The sequence below is a fragment of the Vipera berus genome, assembly GCF_964194415.1.
Source record: "Vipera berus genome assembly, chromosome: 6".
NCBI lineage: Eukaryota > Metazoa > Chordata > Lepidosauria > Squamata > Viperidae > Vipera > Vipera berus.
The window spans coordinates 57,891,157-57,910,103 of NC_138208.1; the positions used below are offsets into that span (position 1 = coordinate 57,891,157).

The following is an 18,947-nucleotide window of genomic DNA, read 5'->3' on the forward strand; positions in this document are numbered from 1 at the left end:
GCATTATTGGCTTCATGTTATGTGAATGAGCCTCAGGTTAGCTAACTTGCTTTAATTAATTATTTTTTGCTCTCACTGTAAAGTCACCTTTCCTTTTTACTCTTCTTGCACAGCTGTCAGGAAAAGAAATGCCTCTTAACTGCAGTTTAATTTATCCAGATTCTAAGATTTACTTACAGTGGGACAAAAAAGTATTTAGTCAGCCACCAATTGTGCAAGTTCTCCCGCTTAAAAAGATGAGAGAGGCCTGCAATTTTTTCATCAACTATGAGAGACAAAATGGGGGGAAAGAATCCAGGAAATCACATTGTAGGGTTTCTAACGAATTTATTTGCAAATTATGGTGGAAAATAAATATTTGGTCAATAACAAAAGTTCATCTCAATACTTTGTTATATACCCTTTGTTGGCAATGACAGAGGTCAAACGTTTTCTGTAAGTCTTCACAAGGTTTGCACACACTGTTGCTGGTATTTTGGCCCATTCCTCCATGCAGATCTCCTCTAGAGCAGTGGTGTTTTGGGGCTGTCACTGGGCAACAGACTTTCAACTCCCTCCGAAGGTTTTCTATGGGGTTGAGATCTGGAGACTGGCTAGGCCACTCCAGGACCTTGAAATGCTTCTTACGAAGCCACTCCTTTGTTGCCCAGGCGGTGTGTTTGGGATCATTGTCATGCTGAAAGACCCAGCCACGTTTCATCTTCAGTGCCCTTGCTGATGGAAGGAGGTTTTCACTCAAAATCTCACCATACATGGCCCCATTCATTCTTTCCTTTACACAGATCAGTCGTCCTGGTCCCTTTGCAAAAAACCAGCCCCAAAGCATGATGTTTCTACCCCCATGCTTCACAGTAGGTATGGTGTTCTTTGGATGCAACTCAGCATTCTTTCTCCTCCAAACACGACGAGTTTAGTTTTTACCAAAAAGTTCTACTTTGGTTTCATCTGACCATATGACATTCTCCCAATCCTGTCCTGGATCATCCAAATGCTCTCTAGCAAACTCCAGACGGGCCCCGACATGTACTGGCTTAAGCAGGGGGACACGTCTGGCACTGCAGGATTTGAGTCTCTGGCGGCGTAGTGTGTTACTGATGGTAGCCTTTGTTACTTTGGTCCCAGCTCTCTGCAGGTCATTCACTAGGTCCCCCCGTGTGGTTTTGGGATTTTTGCTCACTGTTCTTGTGATCATTTTGACCCCACGGGGTGAGATCTTGCGTGGAGCCCCAGGACGAGGGAGATTATCAGTGGTCTTGTATGTCTTCCATTTTCTAATAATTGCTCCCACAGTTGATTTCTTCACACCAAGCTGCTTGCCTATTGCAAATTCATTCTTCCCAGCATGGTGCAGGTCTACAATTTTGTTTCTGGTGTCCTTCGACAGCTCTTTGGTCTTGGCCATAGTGGAGTTTGGAGTGTGACTGTTTGAGGTTGTGGACTGGTGTCTTTTATACTGATAACAAGTTCAACCAGGTGCCATTCATACAGGTAACGAGTGGAGGACAGAGGAGCCTCTTAAAGAAGAAGTTACAGGTCTGTGAGAGCCAGAAATCTTGCTTGTTTGTAGGTGACCAAATACTTAATTTTACCGAGGAATATACGAATTAATTCATTAGAAATCCTACAATGTGATTTCCTGGATTCTTTCCCCCCATTTTGTCTCTCATAGTTGAGGTATACCTATGATGAAAATTACAGGCCTCTCTCATCTTTTTAAGTGGGAGAACTTGCACAATTGGTGGCTGACTAAATACTTTTTTGTCCCACTGTAAGCTGAACTTTTATTGAAAATTGATGGTTTAGGTAATTACAAGTTCTTGGGATTCAGATGGCTTGGCCAACTGCACTTAATCTATATCGAAAGTGGTGGCTGAAGATGAAAAGAGCCCATTTTCTCCTATAAAAACTGATGGGTCTTTAACGTTTTTCAAATATTTTTGGTATGGAAATGAAATACTAATGCTGATTTCTGAATAGCCTTAGTTTGAATAATATATTTTATGGAACTTTATATGGTACACTATGCAGAGAATTGTGCAGTGGATTTAACAGTAGATAGCATACTTTAGCTTCTGTCCTCGGGTTTTAAGTAATGAAAATCATATTCTTGCCAGATCCAACCCTAAAGAATCTTTCCCAAGAAATCATAGAACTACTGAAGAAATTAGTTGGATTGGAAGACTTTTCAATTTCATTTGCTTTTGTGCAAAAACAAGCCAGTCAGAGGAGAACTAAACGAAAGAAGCAGAGAGCCCTACAGGTTAGTATCTACTTCATTTTCCACCTGCATTTGCTTAAAAAATGTTAACCATCTCATTTATCAGGAGAGGTTTTATTACAACTAAGCAATTTCAGAAGATGTGAAGCATATGAGAATATCAATATACTACGATTCTTTGTTTTCCATTAGGCTGTTGCTAATCCTGAGATTGCTGCCAAGAGGAAGTTAAAGAGGCATAAGAACAAAATTGAAGCAAAGAAGAGAAAAATAGAATATCTACGGCCTGGTTACAAAGCCAAAAAACAAAGAAGCCATGCATTAAAGGACTTGGCAATGGTTGAGTAAAACTCTATTACATAACTTTTTATAAATAACATTTAATCTTTCATGTTTGTTTAAAAGGCAGAAAATGTTTTATGTGATTTTAACAAAATAAGAACAATAGATTCAACAGCTTTTATCAACTAAAACTCTACCTAAGAATCTGTATTTCTGTGGATTAAAAGGCAGTATATAGCAGAGGCTTAACTATCACCTTATGGGCTTTTAAGCTTTGAGATGGTTTCAGGAAACCATACTTCTGATTTCAGAAAGATACACCTACAGGACTTTCTAAATATTTATAATTTTTATTCTTTGTAAATCTTGTTCAACTAGAATTGAGAAATCTGTAAAAATTTCAATCATTTCAGTGAGAAGAAGGCTTGTGATTAAGGATGGAGAGTTCTCAGCCATTTTAGTTGTCCAGAGCTTATTGTATGTTAATGTACAGCTTGTGGTAAATGTTTTTTTATTAAACATGATTAAAAAAAATTATTCATAACTGTGTGCTAGTTATTTTGGTACCATTTGGTAGCATTAAAGTTGATTTGGTGAAATGTTATATTTTTCCACTTGTGTCACCTAATTTTCTTTAAACTGGACACTGTACCAGTTCTTCCAACATTACAGAAAACATGCTGGATTCTGATTTTAAGCTTAAAATTACTAGGTCAAATTCAGTGCATAGTTTGCCAAGTCATGATTTGCTGACAAGCCACCGGCTTGCACTAAGTAGCGGGATTTATTGTGCGTGCCAGAACAGGCAAGATAGCAGTGACAGTGTCGGGAGGTGAGCTCTGTCTCATTTGTATACGAGTCATGCACCCTGCAGGTGCCACTGGTATTAAGTTGAAAACGATCTTTTTGCTTTAGTATGATCTATGAACTTGGGTTTTCATTTTAAACTGAACTATTGACACACTTTATACAGATCCTAGAACTTTTAGGACATTTGACTTCTAATAACACTGTTGGCTCCATGAAAGGGGTTTCTATTCCTGTGTTTTTCTGTATAATAAAGGAGACTTGATACTGTGAAAATACTAGGAAGCCATTCCCATCTCTCTGCAAGACACGTATCTTTTCTTAAAGGAAATGTAAGGATCAAGGTGATTTTTGACTTACAGTTTTCCCCTAAGGAACAAGTGCAAGTATGTGATGATTTAAGCAATTTTTAAAAACCCACATAAACTTTCACAGCTTCATCCAGTATTCCTGACTTTTAGGTTACACAAAAAATTGTGCCTTGTCTAATTCACTTTCAATACCTTACAGATAACTAGCATGAGACAAAAATGTAGACAGTTAAATATTTATTAGTGTTAAATAGTTTCAGACACTTAAAATAAAGATTTATTCCAATTTTTCTAGCCAATATTCAGTACTGAGTATCATAAAAATTGATGTTATGTAACCTACACAAGATGTGAAGTAAATATAGTATGCAAACTTTCAGAGTGATTGCACAGGAACACCATTTTTTTCCCAAAAGATAATCTGTCAATCCTATTTACAGCATTGCATTTATTCACATAACCAATGAAGAAAACTTCAAGTCTGTTTCACTGTCTGCTCTTCAAGGTCTCAACCAGCCTGAAAAAATAAGATTGTTTTGAAATTTAAAAATCAAACATTTTAAAAGTAAAATAATAAATTCATCTTTACGTACTCTGGGTTTCCATAGTATGCACTAGGACATACTATACTATTACCATACTATGCACAGATTTAGAGAAGGAAAAGTGATTTGGAATGTGCCTCAGCATGTACGGAGCACCTGTTAGCATCTCCTTAAGTGAAACGTGGCTTTTCCTGTAAGCTTCTATACAAGGTCATTCTTTGACCTATGACCACAATTGATCCCAAAATGTCTGTGGTAAGTGAGAAATTTGTTAAGTGAGTTTTGCCCCATTTTACGACTTAGTAACATGGTTGTTGAGTGAATCTGGCTTCCCCATTGATTTTGCTTGTCACATGACCCCAGGACACTGCAACTGTCATAAACATGAACGAGTTGTCAAGCATCCAAATGTAAATCACGTGACCGTGGGAATGCTGCAACTGTCCTAAGTGTGAAAAATGGTCATAAGTCTTTTTTTCCAGTGTCATTGTATCTTTGAATGTTCATTAAATGAACTGTTGTAAGTTGAGGATTACTTGTGCTACTTCAAGATTAGTCAAGTCTCTTACTGTGATGGTGGATTCAGATTAGATTACTTCAAGGAACTGCTGCTAGGCACCACATGAGCACGGCCAACCCCCATGGGCTCTTAATCAGCTTTTTTGCAGTCCTAATAAATAATCTCAAAGGAAGTCAGAACAATAATACTTACCACTCCATAGCCTCATCAAGTCCAGTGCCTTTGGTTGCAGAAGTTTTGAATATCTGCCATTTTCTGTCTTTTAGAGCTGGGAGTCCAAGTGCATTTGCGATTTCTGTAGGAGTCATGGCTTGTTCCATATCTTGTTTATTTGCAAATACCACCAAAATGGCTTTCTTTAATTCTTCTTCCTAAAAGAGCAGTCAATAGATTATATTAGATTTTCAATAGAAAATCACACTTCCACTATGAAGCAGCTTAATAATCACAGGGCCACCAAGACAGTTAAAGAATGCGCGGGGATGTTTGAATCTACAAGTTACTCAACCTGGGTTAGATTTAGTAAAAGAATTAATTTTTTCTTTTCACAGCAACATTGACAATTGAGCCCAAAATTTTTGTTGCTAAGCAACAGTTTTTAAATGAGTTTTGCCCCATTTTACAACCTTTCTTGCCACAATTGTTTTAGTGACTCACTGAAGCTGTTGTTAGTAACACAGTTAAGTGAATCTGGCTTCCGTAATGACTTTGCTTATCAAAAGGTCGCAAAAGGTGATCACATAAGCACAGGACGCTGCAACCATCATAAATATGAGTTGGTTGCCAAGCATCTGAATTTTGAATATGTGACAGTGGGGGATGCTGCGACGGTTCTAAGTGTAAAAAACAGTCATAAGTCACTTTTTGCAGTGCTGTTGTAACTTAAATTGGTCACTAAAGGAATGGTTATATGTTGAGGATTACCTGTGTTTGAAAAGGAACTGATTGGAGTTTAGGCCAAAAAGGTGACTATTAGCAAGTGTGATTGGACAAACACCTTAGTTCTACCACAACAAACAGGCAAGCAACAGCATTCTCAGCAACAAAGCAAAGGTTTTCTTATCAGCCTTGCTATGTCCACGATTTGCAGTAATTTGCAGATTCTCTATATAAAGCCTAAATTGAGCTCTTATTAATCTTCCCTCCCCTTAGAATCTATAACTGTTGAGGGGAGGAGATTATCCCCCCTAGCCTGAGAGCACAGAAAATCATATTACCAAAATTTCTATTTTTTCTCTTTTGCATGATTCTAAAGTGAATAAGTAGTATTAAATTTAGCTGCCAAACTCCCAGTGTCTCTGGGAAATTTACAATACATTTAAAAACAAAGAATAGAAAAACACAAAAACTGTACAAAATAAAAGAACGGAGAAGGGCAGGAAAAACCATGATGGGAACAAGGAAGAGGAAGTCAATTGCCCTCATCAAAGGCCCAGATTTAGAGCCATGTCTTCTGGGCCCTTCAAAATACCAACACGGTGGGGGTTGTTCAAACCTTGGGGAAAACTGCACTCTCTCTTGACATGCACTTTCGGGGTTCCAAAAGAAAGCATTGTTTAATCGATGGAATTAGATTGCACCAACTGCCAAATCGAACTGGCTGGAAAAATGCTATGGAAGACAAGCAGTCCCTCAAGTAAGCAGACCCTATGTTATGTAGGTTGTTATAGGTAGCAACAAAACACCTTGAATCACATCCAGAAGCAAACTGGCAACCAGTGCAGTTGGCAAAGCAGAGATGTTACATGGCTGTACTGAGGCATGTCCATCATTGCCTGTGTCACTGCATTCTGGACCAGCTGAAGCTTGTGTTGTCTTCAAGGACAGCTCCACACAGAGCACATTGCAGTAGTTAAGCCAAGAGGTGACCAGGGTGTGAGTAAATCAATGTGCAACTGGTGTACCAGATGAAGCTGGGCAAAGATCTTTCTGTCCACAGCTACCACTTGCTCGTGATGTAGGAGTTGTAAGGCCAGCAAAACTCCTAAACCATGTACTACCATTGAATGGGGAAGTACCACACTATCAAAAGTCAAAGTTGGAATATCCCCAGATCTGGGTGGTCAAAACACCAACTGCCGCTACATCTTGGTGGGACTGAATGGGAGATGGTACCTCCCCATCCTAACTCAAAAGACTCCAGGCATTAGAACAGAACCTCAATAGCCTCAATTGGCTGGCCCAGAGTTGAAAGATATAACTGGGTAACATCAGCATACTGACGATACTGAATCACACATTAGCAGATATTAATATATGTCCAAAGCCTCCAAGAATAAATTAAGTTCATCTAAAGGGTGAACTAAAATGATGCCTGGATTAGTAATAAAAATCATTTTTAGTTGAAAATGAATAAACAGGAATAGCATCAGGTTAAGACACCTTTTCATAATTATGAGCCTAATCTTAAATGCAGTACCTAGAGCTACTTTATTATTTCATACCTCCAACATGGCAACAAGCTCAGATTTTGAAATTCCAATTCTGTCTCTATCACAGCTGTCTACTACATAGATAACTGCATCAGTATTGGAATAATAACATCGCCAATATGGTCTAGAAAAGAAAAGAAAATTTAAATTGTATCTTATATCAAAGAATTCATAGCCTTCAAGAGTGTTTCTTAGTAGTTCTAAAGTCAAAGCTTTATAAGTTTTGAGTTTAAAACAAAATGTATCAATATCAAAACCATAGATTCCAAAAGCTTATAAAACATTCCGCCCCCCCCCAGTATCCTACATCTATAATTGAACAACTATGGTAGCACTTTCAGTTTCTTCAAAAGGTACTTAAAATTTCAGGTTGTTCTTTATACATCAATATATTTTACAGCCTAAAAATATTTTTTTTAACTTTAATGGCAAAATCTGTAGAAATTGATACAATTATTCACAGCTTACTCTCTGTGTCAAAACCTAACCCAAAGAATTTTTTCCTGATATATAGAAATTTTCTTGTAAACTGTGAAAATATCACAACGTTCAGTGAAATACTTAGAAGACTGTGGTTCAGAATAATTTTACCTGATGCTAGTCTGTCCTCCTAAGTCCCAGACTTGAAATTTTAGATTCTTGTAGGTGACTGTTTCAACATTAAAACCAATTGCTAAAAGAGAAAAAAAAACTTCGCTAGCTTGTTTGAAACAAACTGATATCCAACTCTATTTGTAGTCTGAATCCAGTAAATATTGCATGAATGTTCTTTTAATTTCCATTTTTTTTATTACTACTGAATATTCAGTACGGGTAATCCTGGACTTACAACCAATCGTTAGTGACCAATTGAAGTCATCATGGAATTGAAAGACTTACAACCCTTTTTCATGCTTATTACCATTGCAGCATCCCCATGGTCATGTAATGAAAATTTGGATGCTTGAAAACTGGGAAGTATTTATGATGGTTGCAGTGTCATATCATGTGATCGATCACCTTTTGTGACCTTCTGACAAGCAAAGTCAATGGGGAAGCCAGATTCACTTAACAATCATGTTGCTAACTTAACAACTGCAATGATTCACTTAACTGTGGCAATAAAAGTCGTAAAATGGGGCAAAACTCACTTAAGTGTCTTGCTTAGCAATAGAAATTTTGAGCTCAATTGTGGTTATAAGTCAAGGAATATCCATATTATTAAAAACATAGCCAAGACATCAATATTTATTTGCTCACTGTATCTATATAGCTCTATCTAAAGGTGCATTGGACTTTATTAGGGAAAGATGGGCTGTGTGAAGAATTTTTAGACATCTGGAGAATAAAATCACTTCGATTTTGGCAGGTCCTGACCAGGTGAGCAAAACCACAACTTTCAATTATCTTGAATGAATGTGAACTTGTATATGCTGAGGAAATAGACATGATTTTGGTGTATTAACTGTAGTCTGTAGGCTGGTTGATGAAAGCCTTCAAGATGACTAGAAGCTGGACTAGGTAATTATATCCTTAGACTGCTGTCTCCCTGAAAGAGGCAGTCTATGTCTTGTTTTCAACAAATCATTGTGTATTCAAGAAATTCTGGATAATTAACCCAATCATACTAGCTTTTTGAAAGACTCTGAAAACATGGTTCTGCTAAGAAGCATGGGAATCCAAGTGATAGAGCAAAAACAGTAGTGAGGGTTATTGGTGGATATGATTACCTCAGCTGTAAATTTTATAAAATTTATGTTGATTTTAATATGATTTTTGTATTGTTTTTAAACTTTTCCATTGTTCTGTTTTATATTGTTTTAATTTTTTCTAAGCCAAGATGCATATAAATGAGATGGGAGACTATAAAAGCAAATACCGTATTTTCCGGCGTATAAGACGACCCGGCGTATAAGACGACCCCCTACTTTTAAGAAGTTTTTCAAGGTTTTTTGTCTTAAACGCCAGAAAATACTTACATGCCCTGCCCTCCCTGTCTGTCGCAGAGGAGGCGAAGGCCCGACTGGCCCCGCCGGCCCTCCCGCTGCTCCCGCGCTTCTGCCGGCCCCCGAGGCGCAGCGTTTCCCGGGCGGCAGGCAACGCTGGAGGGCAGCCGCCACCCCGCCACGGCCGGCGCCCCTCCTGCTTCCCCCCCAGGCCTTGAACTTCTCCCATTCGGCGCAGGGCGGGGCAGCTCCGCCCGCAGCCTCTTTTTCATTGCTAGATGATCATGTCTCCAGTACCTGCTCCCTTTGGAAAAAACATCTGCCAATCTCTGAAGTAAAGCAAGAATAGAGCAGATCTATTTGCAGGAATCTATACATTTTCTCTAGGCCTTTTCTTGTGCCTCTCACACATGTTATTTTGGCCTTTTGTGATATTTCACTCTCACACCATTTCATGGTTGTACCATTGCTTTGTATTGTTTTGCTTTGCTATTTGTCTGTTTACAAGACTTTTATGACCCTGCAATTCTTACCAAGTCCATGAGATGTATACACAGTATCTTTATAAGCAGGATTAAAACCATGCTTTGCCAAGATCAATAACTATAACAACCAATCAGATCAGTTGTACTTAAATGTCAAGACATAATATAATAGATTTAGCACCACTACAAGAAGGAACAACGTCTGAACCTGATCATCAATACTGCCTGTTGGAACAGCCAGGTTTTAACCACTACAGAAGGAGTGCCTTGCAAATCTTGGGGAAAGTGATGACCAGAGTAGGGTGACTCCATGTTTCATATGTAGAGAAAAGTAAGGTTTTACACTTAGGAAGGAAAAAATCAAATTGATAGGTACAGATTAGGTGAAACCTGGTTCAATAGCAGTAACTGTGAGAGGGATCTTGGGGTCCTAGTGGACAATCACTTAAATATGAGCCATATTCTGTAAAGAATTCTATTTAGCATCAAGGTTGAGTTGCATTTCCCGAGGCTTATCTTGAAAAATAGGATAGGTATGAAGAACTAACTTCTTTAAAGAGCCTTTGAAACTTTATTTGTTTCAGATTGCTTTTACCTGAACTATTAGACTGAACTTTTGAGATAGTTTTACTAGCTAGTTTAATTATTGGATGTGTTTATTAGAGAGTAAGGGTTTCTAATTGCCTTTTCTCCTCTTTGCAGCAACATCCAAGTGGATGTGTCAAAGTATACATGATTGTGGGTGTATGGTTGCAATAGAAGCTCCACCCATTTTCTCCAGGCATACCGAAGGGATAGGACTGCAGTTGTGACATTGATCTGCCATCTGCCCCTATGGATACCCATGTTCCTTTGCTAAACAACTTCAAAAAGTACTCCAAGTTTTAATAAGCCAATTTTTTAAAAAAATACTGAGATTTTGCCTCAAGAGGGAAGAGCGAGCCGGCAGGGAAGTCCTGCGTGCGCGTGTGCAGGACTTCCCTGCCGGCTCCCGTCCGACACTCTTCCCTCTTGAGGCAGCTGCTGCCTCAAGAGGGAAGAGCGAGCCGGCAGGGAAGTCCTGCGTGCACGTGCGTTTGCAGGACTTCCCTGCCGGCTCGCTCTTCCCTCTTGAGGCAGCAGCTGCTCTGCCTCAAGAGGGAAGAGCGTCGGACGGGAGCCGGCAGGGCAGTCCTGCACACGCGCGCACTCCCCAGCTGCTAAGGAGCAGCCGGGGAGTGTGCGCGTGCGCAGGACTGCCCTGCCGGCTCCCGCCAGACGCCACCCACTGATTTTCCGGCGTATAAGGCGACTGGGCGTATAAGACGACCCCCCAACTTTTGAGGTGATTTTCATGGGTTAAAAAGTCGTCTTATACGCCGGAAAACACGGTAAATATCGAATAACCTACAACCTTCCCTTTTTGGCAGGATTGGCAGCTGCAGAAGAGTTATCAGATTCTAGGCTGATTCATTCTTTACTACTGGATGGGCTATGTTGTCCCATATAGAACTTAGGTGTCCTTGACTTCCTGCTCAATGAACAGATAGCAACTGTGTCTAAATGCTTTCATACATACAACTACTGCTTTCATACAAGTGCTTGCTTATTTGCAATTATATCTGTTCATCCAATATGACATCGTAATGTAGGCTCTCTCTATATCCCTTCATACGGGTAATGTCATCAGCAGATGTCATGAAAGAACTCAAATATTGCTTTCTTTTTCTAAAACGGCACCTGCTGAAAATTCACTGGTTGTTATCCTAGTGGTTTTTAGGAAAGCCTTTCAAACTTGGCTGGAGGTTTTACATTGTTGCCTGGTTTTGAAATATTTCATTAATGTAATTGTTTTACAAAAACTGTATAAAATGCTAGTATGTAAGTATTGTTCCCAGAATTTACGTATCAATGTACTACGAATTTTGTATTATTTTATTATTCTTTAACCTGGTTGTTAGGCATATGGTGTTAGCCTACAATGTTGGGTTGAAAATATATTAACCATAATGCTATGGCTTTAAGAAGTTAATTGGCCAATGGGTGTGTAAGTGTTCTCATGGCCATAAGAGGAAGCTAGGAACGTAGCTTCTCTCTCTCTCTGAATTCACTGATCTCTACTATTACTGTTTTTGCTATGCTGTTGGTTTACTACTGTTGTAAACCTGAACTGTGTATTGACCTCTGGACCGGTAAGAAGACTTTGTAGTTTGGATTACTCCTTGGACTGTTGCTATTGTGTATGACTTGGACTGTTTATTTTTGACTGTGCATTTTTGTTTTTACACCACCTCAAAGTAAAATACTTTTTGCTTTTAGAACTCAGTGTATTTCTGTGTGTGATTTTTTACTGCTCTCAGTGCCCTTCCTTGTCTGTGCAACTCTTTGGTAGCACAAGGAGACCTCTGCACAATAAATTCCATAACACTGGTTATGGGCCCAGGCCTGTACTGAGAGTTAGTACACACAGTATTGCTAGCTGAGTTTGTGTTAGCTATTTGGTGTAAAATGGCACAGGAACTGTTGTCAGGCATCTCCTGGATAACCCGGTTGGATGGGACAAACTATGTTTCCTGGTCTACAATATGCTGCTTGCTTTTGCGCAAGGAAGGACTATGGGCTGTTGTAAATAACCCACCAGATACTACTGCTTGGGATCCAGATGACGAAGAGGATGCAAAGAAGTTAGACAACTTTAAACGTAGCAACGAGAAAGCTCTTTGCATTATTGGACTAACACTGAATGACCAGCAGCTTGTCCATATTCGTGGTGAGGAGTCTGCTGCTAGGTGTTGGGGTGTTTTGCGAAGGCTTTATGTTCGTGACAGTGTGGGTGCACATATACACCTTACACGTAAGCTGTTTAGGACTCGTCTGCAGAAGAATGGAGATATGCTGACCCATTTAAATTACATGAAGGCAATTTTTCAAGAGCTTCATGAAAAGGAGCTGATTTTTTCAGAGTTGCATCAGGTCTACATTATTCTGTCATCTTTGGATGAGAGTTATGATGAGTATGTTTCTTCTTTGGAAGTCCTGACCAGAGAGGAACTGACATTAACTAACATTACTGGGAGACTGCTGGAAGAGTCCAGAAGGAGGCGTGACAGAGACCAGCTGAGAGAGACACAGCCACGAGAGGAGCAGCCATTCACCACTGCTTACAACGTCAAGAAATGTTTTTCTTGTGGGGCTAGAGGGCATATAGCCAAATTCTGTAGAAAGGGAAGAAAACAGAATGTAAATAGCAGTGGGAAGGCTAAGAAGGGCATTGGTTTGGCTATTTCTGGTGAACCAACATCCAGAAACAATGAATTGTGGGTTGTTGATAGTGGGGCTTCACAATGCATTACTAAAGTGAAAGAGAGGTTTGTTAATCTGAGAAACAGCAACCAATATGTTTCACTAGCCAATGGTTGGAAGATGAAGGCCTCTGGTGAAGGTAATTCCTATTGTCCATGCATTAATGAACAGTTACCTATGTTATATATACCTAAACTAAGATCCAACCTGTTATCTGTAAGGGAATTGGTTAAAGTTGGGTTTGTGGTAACATTCAGAGGGGAGCAATGCACTATTGAGAGGAATGGAACCTGTGTAACTGCTAATTTGAAAAATGGTTTATTCGTTCTCACAAGTAACCAGGTTAGTACAGTTAAAGCTAACTCGATATGTGAGAACAAGAAGCCACATGATGAATGTATACATTTATTGCATAGGCGGTTAGGGCATGTAAACTTTAACTCACTACGTAAAACAGTTGAGTTAGTAGAGGGAATTACACTGAAGCCATGTAGTAAGTATTTGAATTGCAATGCCTGTAATCAGGAAAAGAGTAAGGCAACTCCTGCAAACAGGATAAACAGCTACAAAACAACTGTACCTTTGGAGGTTGTGTTTGCTGATTTAATTGGACCCATGAAACCAAGTTTAGGAGGGTCATGTTATATTTTAAGTATATTGGACCACTACTCTAGATATGGTTTTTGTTATCTGCTTAAGTCAAAGGCAGATACTTTCCAACAATTTGCAAACTGGCTGAAGTTCGTGGAGAGAAAAACAAAGAGAAAGGTTCAGTGCATAATTACTGATAATGGTACTGAATTTACAAATAAGCGTTTTGTTGATATGTTACAATCAGCTGGTATTGAGCATAAACGTTCAGCCCCATATAGGCCTCAACATAATGCTTTTGTTGAGAGACGTGGGCAAACGTTACAAGCCATGATTAGAACCATGTTAAGAGATTCTGGCTTAACAGATAGACTGTGGGGGGAGGCAGCAAAATGTGCAAACCATGTTCTGAATATAGTTGTTAATACTTCTACTGGTAAAATACCATATACTATATGGCATGGTAGAAGACCAAACCTTGATTACCTGCACACATTTGGCACCCCAGCTTGGGTCCACATTCCTGCACAACTCAGGAGTAAAGGCCAACATAGGGCTAGGCAATTATACTTCGTAGGTTATGAAGCTAATCACAGATCCTATCGTTTCTGGGAACGAGGCACAACTAATGTATATAACAGTGCTAGTGCAAAATTCCTTGAGCACGTTGGTTGGGATAGGTTAGAGCAAGAAGCTGTTAATACTGATCCTCTAGTGTTTGAGGACTCCTCTGATAACGTAACTAGTAATGATAATGCATCTCCTGTAAATATAAAAGATGAAGAGGAGATAGGGGAGATAATAGATGAATCAGAGGAAGGAAAGGAGTCAGAAACTCAAAACCCTGTAATTCCTTGGCGTTCAACGCGCATCAGACATCCACCTGATCGCTATGAAGCCAGTGTAATATGTCAAGTTAGTTCAGTACCATCTAACTATGATGAGATCAGGATGTATCCTGAAAAGGAACAAGCATCATGGAAAGCTGCAATGAACACAACGGAGCATTATCTTTTCTCTTATTATTCACAGATGATATTGCAATAATAACAAAAACTGAGTTAGAAGCACAAACTATCATTTCAAGATTGCAAACTGAATTCACAATTAGAAATCTTGGGGAAATAAGCCACTATTTGGGGTTAGATATTGTGAAAACGAATAGGGGTTTTAAGGTGTCGCAAGCCAGTAAGATATCTCAGTTATTAAAGAGATACAATATGGAAATGTGTAAACCAGCAAAAACTCCGATGGCTATGGATTTTAAGGACACTAATGTTGAGAGTCCTGTATTTGATAAGACTATGTACCAATCTTTGATAGGAAGTCTTATGTATCTGAGTAATTGGACTAGACCTGATATTTCTTACTGTGTAAATCAATTAGCTAGGTACAACAATAATCCTACTGTTAGACACTGGCAATCAGCTAAACGAGTATTAAGGTATTTGAAGCAAACTATTCACTACTCGTTATATCTAGAGCCAAATCGTGAGTTAATCCTTACTGCATATGCAGATGCGAGTTTTGCCTCTGATTCAAACACTCGTAAATCTACCTCAGGGTTGGCTATAATGTTGGGTGATTCTTTAATTGGATGGAAGTCTATTAGACAAAAACACATAAGCTTATCTACAATGGAGGCTGAATTTTCATGTCTATCAGTGTTATGTACAGAACTGCTAGTGTACAAACAATTATTGTTAGATATGGGTTTAAATGTAAATGATCCATTTATTGTGTATGAGGACAATCAAGCTGCAATAAAGATGGCTAATAATGCTGCAGTAAGAACAAGATCTAAACATACTGATCTTCGTTATTTAAATGTCAGACAATGTGTCAAAGATAAATTAATACAGTTAGAGTATTGTCCATCTGATGTAAATATTGCAGACCATTTTACGAAGGTACAAAGTGCTGTGAAACACAATGCTAATTGTGAAAGAATGTGCATAAGATTGTAAGAGTTATATATTATTCTACCCAAAGGGGAGAATGTTAGGCATATGGTGTTAGCCTACAATGTTGGGTTGAAAATATATTAACCATAATGCTATGGCTTTAAGAAGTTAATTGGCCAATGGGTGTGTAAGTGTTCTCATGGCCATAAGAGGAAGCTAGGAACGTAGCTTCTCTCTCTCTCTGAATTCACTGATCTCTACTATTACTGTTTTTGCTATGCTGTTGGTTTACTACTGTTGTAAACCTGAACTGTGTATTGACCTCTGGACCGGTAAGAAGACTTTGTAGTTTGGATTACTCCTTGGACTGTTGCTATTGTGTATGACTTGGACTGTTTATTTTTGACTGTGCATTTTTGTTTTTACACCACCTCAAAGTAAAATACTTTTTGCTTTTAGAACTCAGTGTATTTCTGTGTGTGATTTTTTACTGCTCTCAGTGCCCTTCCTTGTCTGTGCAACTCTTTGGTAGCACAAGGAGACCTCTGCACAATAAATTCCATAACACTGGTCAATAGATATCTGAAATGTACACTACTCAGTGTTCACTGTTTCCAGTGGCATATAAATCCAACAAGGAAATAAATTTATTACACAGCTGAAAAGCCAGTATTGGAAAATCTTAAATTTCCTTATAGGAGGAAAAAATACCCTATACAGAGAGGTATTTGTTCTGTTCAGATGTTATAAAATTTCCTTTAGTAATATTCATAATATTTAGTAAATTACATATTTACAATTTTTTGTGCAACCCATATTGTAAAGGAAGGTGAAATAGATTTTAGGACACTTCAATTACGTATAAAAGGAGATAAGAACATTGCATTACATGCTATGAATCACAGTTCATTTAGGGAAAAAAACACTTACTAGGAATGGTAGTTACAACTTCACCAACTTGTAACCTGTAGAGAATTGTGGTCTTTCCTGCTCCATCTAACCCCAGGATTAAAATTCTCATCTCCCGTGTACCAAACAAACTGGAAAAGATTGTTGAAAAAAAGCCACCTATAAAAAAACAAGCATTATTAAAAGTTTACTACAATAACAGACTGTTCCAAATTAATAATTTTTAAAGCTTTCCTGAGAAATACATTTTACTTCTAAGACATCTGCTTATCTTAACAATATTTCTCCTTGCTGTCCTTTTTAATACTTACACATATGCAATACAAAAGCAAGTCACAGTAACCTTAAAAGGTTGAAATTTCTGTATCATTACACACCATTTTGTATTTTTGTGAATGTAATTTCATAATTTCCAAAGATCTTTCAATGAAGATCAGGATGGTGGGGAATGGCAGGATTTATATTCCTTGCAGGCAGCTGCAAATGCAAATGAACAGCTGTCTGTAAGGAATATGAATCCTTCTGTTCCCCATCATCCAGTCAAAGAGTTGAAGAAGCTTTTTGGATGAGAAGTGAACCGTCTTCCCTTCGTCCAGTGCGCTCCCACAGAGAGGGCCTCCTTAGGGTACCGTCGGTCAAAGAGTGTCGACTGGCAGCCCCCAGGGGGAGGGCGTTCTCTGTGGGCGCGCTAGACCTTTGGAACCGTTTACCGGTGGAGCTCCTGACGGCTCCCGACCGCTCCTTCCGACGTGACCTAAAAACATATTTATTTGAACAAGCCAGCCTGGTCTGATGGGTTTAGGGGTATTTTAACGCTTTGTATTAATTTATTGAATTGGGCTGTTGTATTTAATTTTTTTTTAATTTTTATATATTGTATTTTATTGTATTGCCCTGTACACCGCCCTGAGTCCTTCGGGAGAAGGGCGGTATAAAAATTAAATTTAAAAAAATAAAAAAATAAATAAAAGAAGTCCAGTTGCCTCCCGAAAAAGCACCTTTGGGACAACCATGACCTGAATGACTTGAGAATCTCCACAGACAGGATAAATATCCAACAAATATAGCTCACACAAACTAAAGCTATTTATGTACGAGTCCTCCATAGTTTTAAAAATTGGGAAGGGGTGGTGAAAGCAAAAAAAGTTGAAGAAACACTGTTCTAGCGCCAAGGAGTGGGGGAATGACTGTGGTACCCCTAATCTTGTTTTAATTTGGGTTTCCAAGCTGGTTTGCCCTCCTCATCAGAGACGGCTGAAATTTATAAGCTCAGTGACGACACACAGATATATTATTATTAATTTATTATTATTAATTTATATCCCTGCGGGTCGCACCCGACCTTAAGGTAAAGCTTCTGAATGGGAAATGGGAAATCGAGAGCCTGGACACGTTGCCGTCTACAAGCAGAGAAAATTGTATCCGCTACCCTCCATTTCACCTCAGGTTTGAAACCGAAGGGGAATAGCGCGCGAGAATGAGGACGAGAAAAGGGGAGGGGAGTCGCTTCGCAGGCCTCGAAGTCGACTCCAGGAAGGAAATTCCCACCACGCCGCCCGAGTTTCCCCTCCAGGAAGCTCCCGGGCGAGCGAATCCAGTCGCCCGACAGCCCCAGGAATAGCCCAGAGCAGGGGTCTTCAAACTTGGCCCTTTTATGACTTGTGGACTTCAACTCCCAGAATTCCTCAGCCAGCTTTGCTGGCTGAGGAATTCTGGGAGTTGAAGTCCACAAGTCATAAAAGGGCCAAGTTTGAAGACCCCTGGCCCAGAGCCTCAAGGGCGCCGCGGAGACGCCCCCCCCTCCCCGCGGGACCCCGCTCTTTCCCGGGACCCCGCGCTCCCTCCTGCCCCACCGCCCCCGCGCTCCTTTTTCGGATCTGCGTGATTTCCTCCCCTTCCAGCCGCCACCTCCGCCCTCGCCAAAGTCCTGCCTTTCTCCCTTCCCTCACCCATGGCGGTAAAGGTTTCCCGGGCTGTTTTCCGCTCGGATTCCCGGTAACCGTCCTCCTCCTCCCACTCAGAGCCTGTTGCTGCCGGCGGCGTCCACCCGGAAGTCGGCGAGAAGCAGCTTCCACGTCGGCTCCCGCGACGTTCCCCATGACGGCCCGAACCCGGGACAGGATTTTCGACACAAACCAAGCTTGCGCAGCCACTCAGGACGAAGCGACGAATCTGCGAGGTCAAAAGCAAGAGCGACAGAACCTCTCTCGGCTTCCCCATTGGGAGAAATGGGGCTGGTGGGCGGGGATAGATTTCGCGCGCGGGATCCGAGAGGCCGGGGCTGTTCGAGTTCCGGGATCACGTGGTGCCGAGCAAAGCCGGTGATAGGAAGGAAGCGGGCAGGTAGGAAGTGGCGGGAAGCGTTTTCTGCTTTTGAGGAAAAAGCATCTGGCGTATTTGCGGTTTTTGGGTACCTACGGTTGCGGGTCTGCAGTGTTGTAGCGTTTATTGCTAAACTTGGTGTTTCATTCCCGGCGCAGCAGCATATTTAAGTGGAAAATTTCCAGGTACATTGATTTATTTATTGATTGATGGGATTTATATCCCGCCCTATCTCCAGAAGGACTCAGGGCGGCTAACAACAAAACATATAATAAGTACAGAAATTAAGATAAAAATAAAGTTAAAATCATCTGTGCAATAAATTAAAATTGAAACCTAAAAATAAATTAAAAATTGTAAATATAATTAATTAAAATGCCTGTCAGTCCAGGTCAGCCTGGTGGAAAAGGAGTG

The 18,947-nt window shown here is 39.9% G+C and overlaps 2 protein-coding genes across 4 annotated transcripts in view; one reads left to right on the forward strand and one right to left on the reverse strand.

Annotated features, from left to right (window-relative positions):
- UTP20 (UTP20 small subunit processome component) overlaps positions 1 to 3,099 on the forward strand; it is an 88,834-nt gene extending 85,735 nt beyond the window's left edge. For 2 of the 3 annotated variants that reach the window (XM_081331571.1, XM_081331572.1), the window contains 2 exons: positions 2,115 to 2,260; positions 2,411 to 3,099. In XM_081331571.1, the coding sequence (XP_081187697.1) occupies positions 2,115 to 2,260; positions 2,411 to 2,566 (302 nt within the window). In that variant the 3' untranslated portion in view covers positions 2,567 to 3,099. The remainder of the gene's footprint in view (positions 1 to 2,114; positions 2,261 to 2,410) is intronic. The other variant, XM_081331573.1, reaches the window with a different exon arrangement.
- Positions 3,100 to 3,838: 739 nt separating this feature from the next.
- On the reverse strand, positions 3,839 to 18,538 carry ARL1 (ARF like GTPase 1). The gene is made up of 6 exons (XM_081331397.1): positions 18,161 to 18,538; positions 16,233 to 16,370; positions 7,707 to 7,788; positions 7,128 to 7,239; positions 4,876 to 5,054; positions 3,839 to 4,135 (listed from the first exon to the last, which is right to left on the reverse strand). The coding sequence occupies exons 1-6, from the start codon at positions 18,429 to 18,431 to the stop codon at positions 4,105 to 4,107; spliced, it is 813 nt and encodes a 270-aa protein (XP_081187523.1). The 5' UTR covers positions 18,432 to 18,538; the 3' UTR covers positions 3,839 to 4,104.
- Between the last annotated feature and the right edge of the window lie 409 nt (positions 18,539 to 18,947).

What these genes read in the sequence shown, in the direction of transcription:
- ARL1 (XM_081331397.1), bottom strand. Translation starts at nt 18,431, where the DNA reads ATGGGGAAGCCGAGAGAGGTTCTGTCGCTCTTGCTTTTGACCTCGCAG. An exon ending in GGAAACCTTTACCGCCATGG is followed by an intron (nt 16,371 to 18,160) that starts GTGAGGGAAGGG and finishes GTTTTTTTATAG; the next exon opens with GTGGCTTTTTTTCAACAATC. An exon ending in CTTGATGAGGCTATGGAGTG is followed by an intron (nt 4,136 to 4,875) that starts GTAAGTATTATT and finishes TTATTTTTTCAG; the next exon opens with GCTGGTTGAGACCTTGAAGA.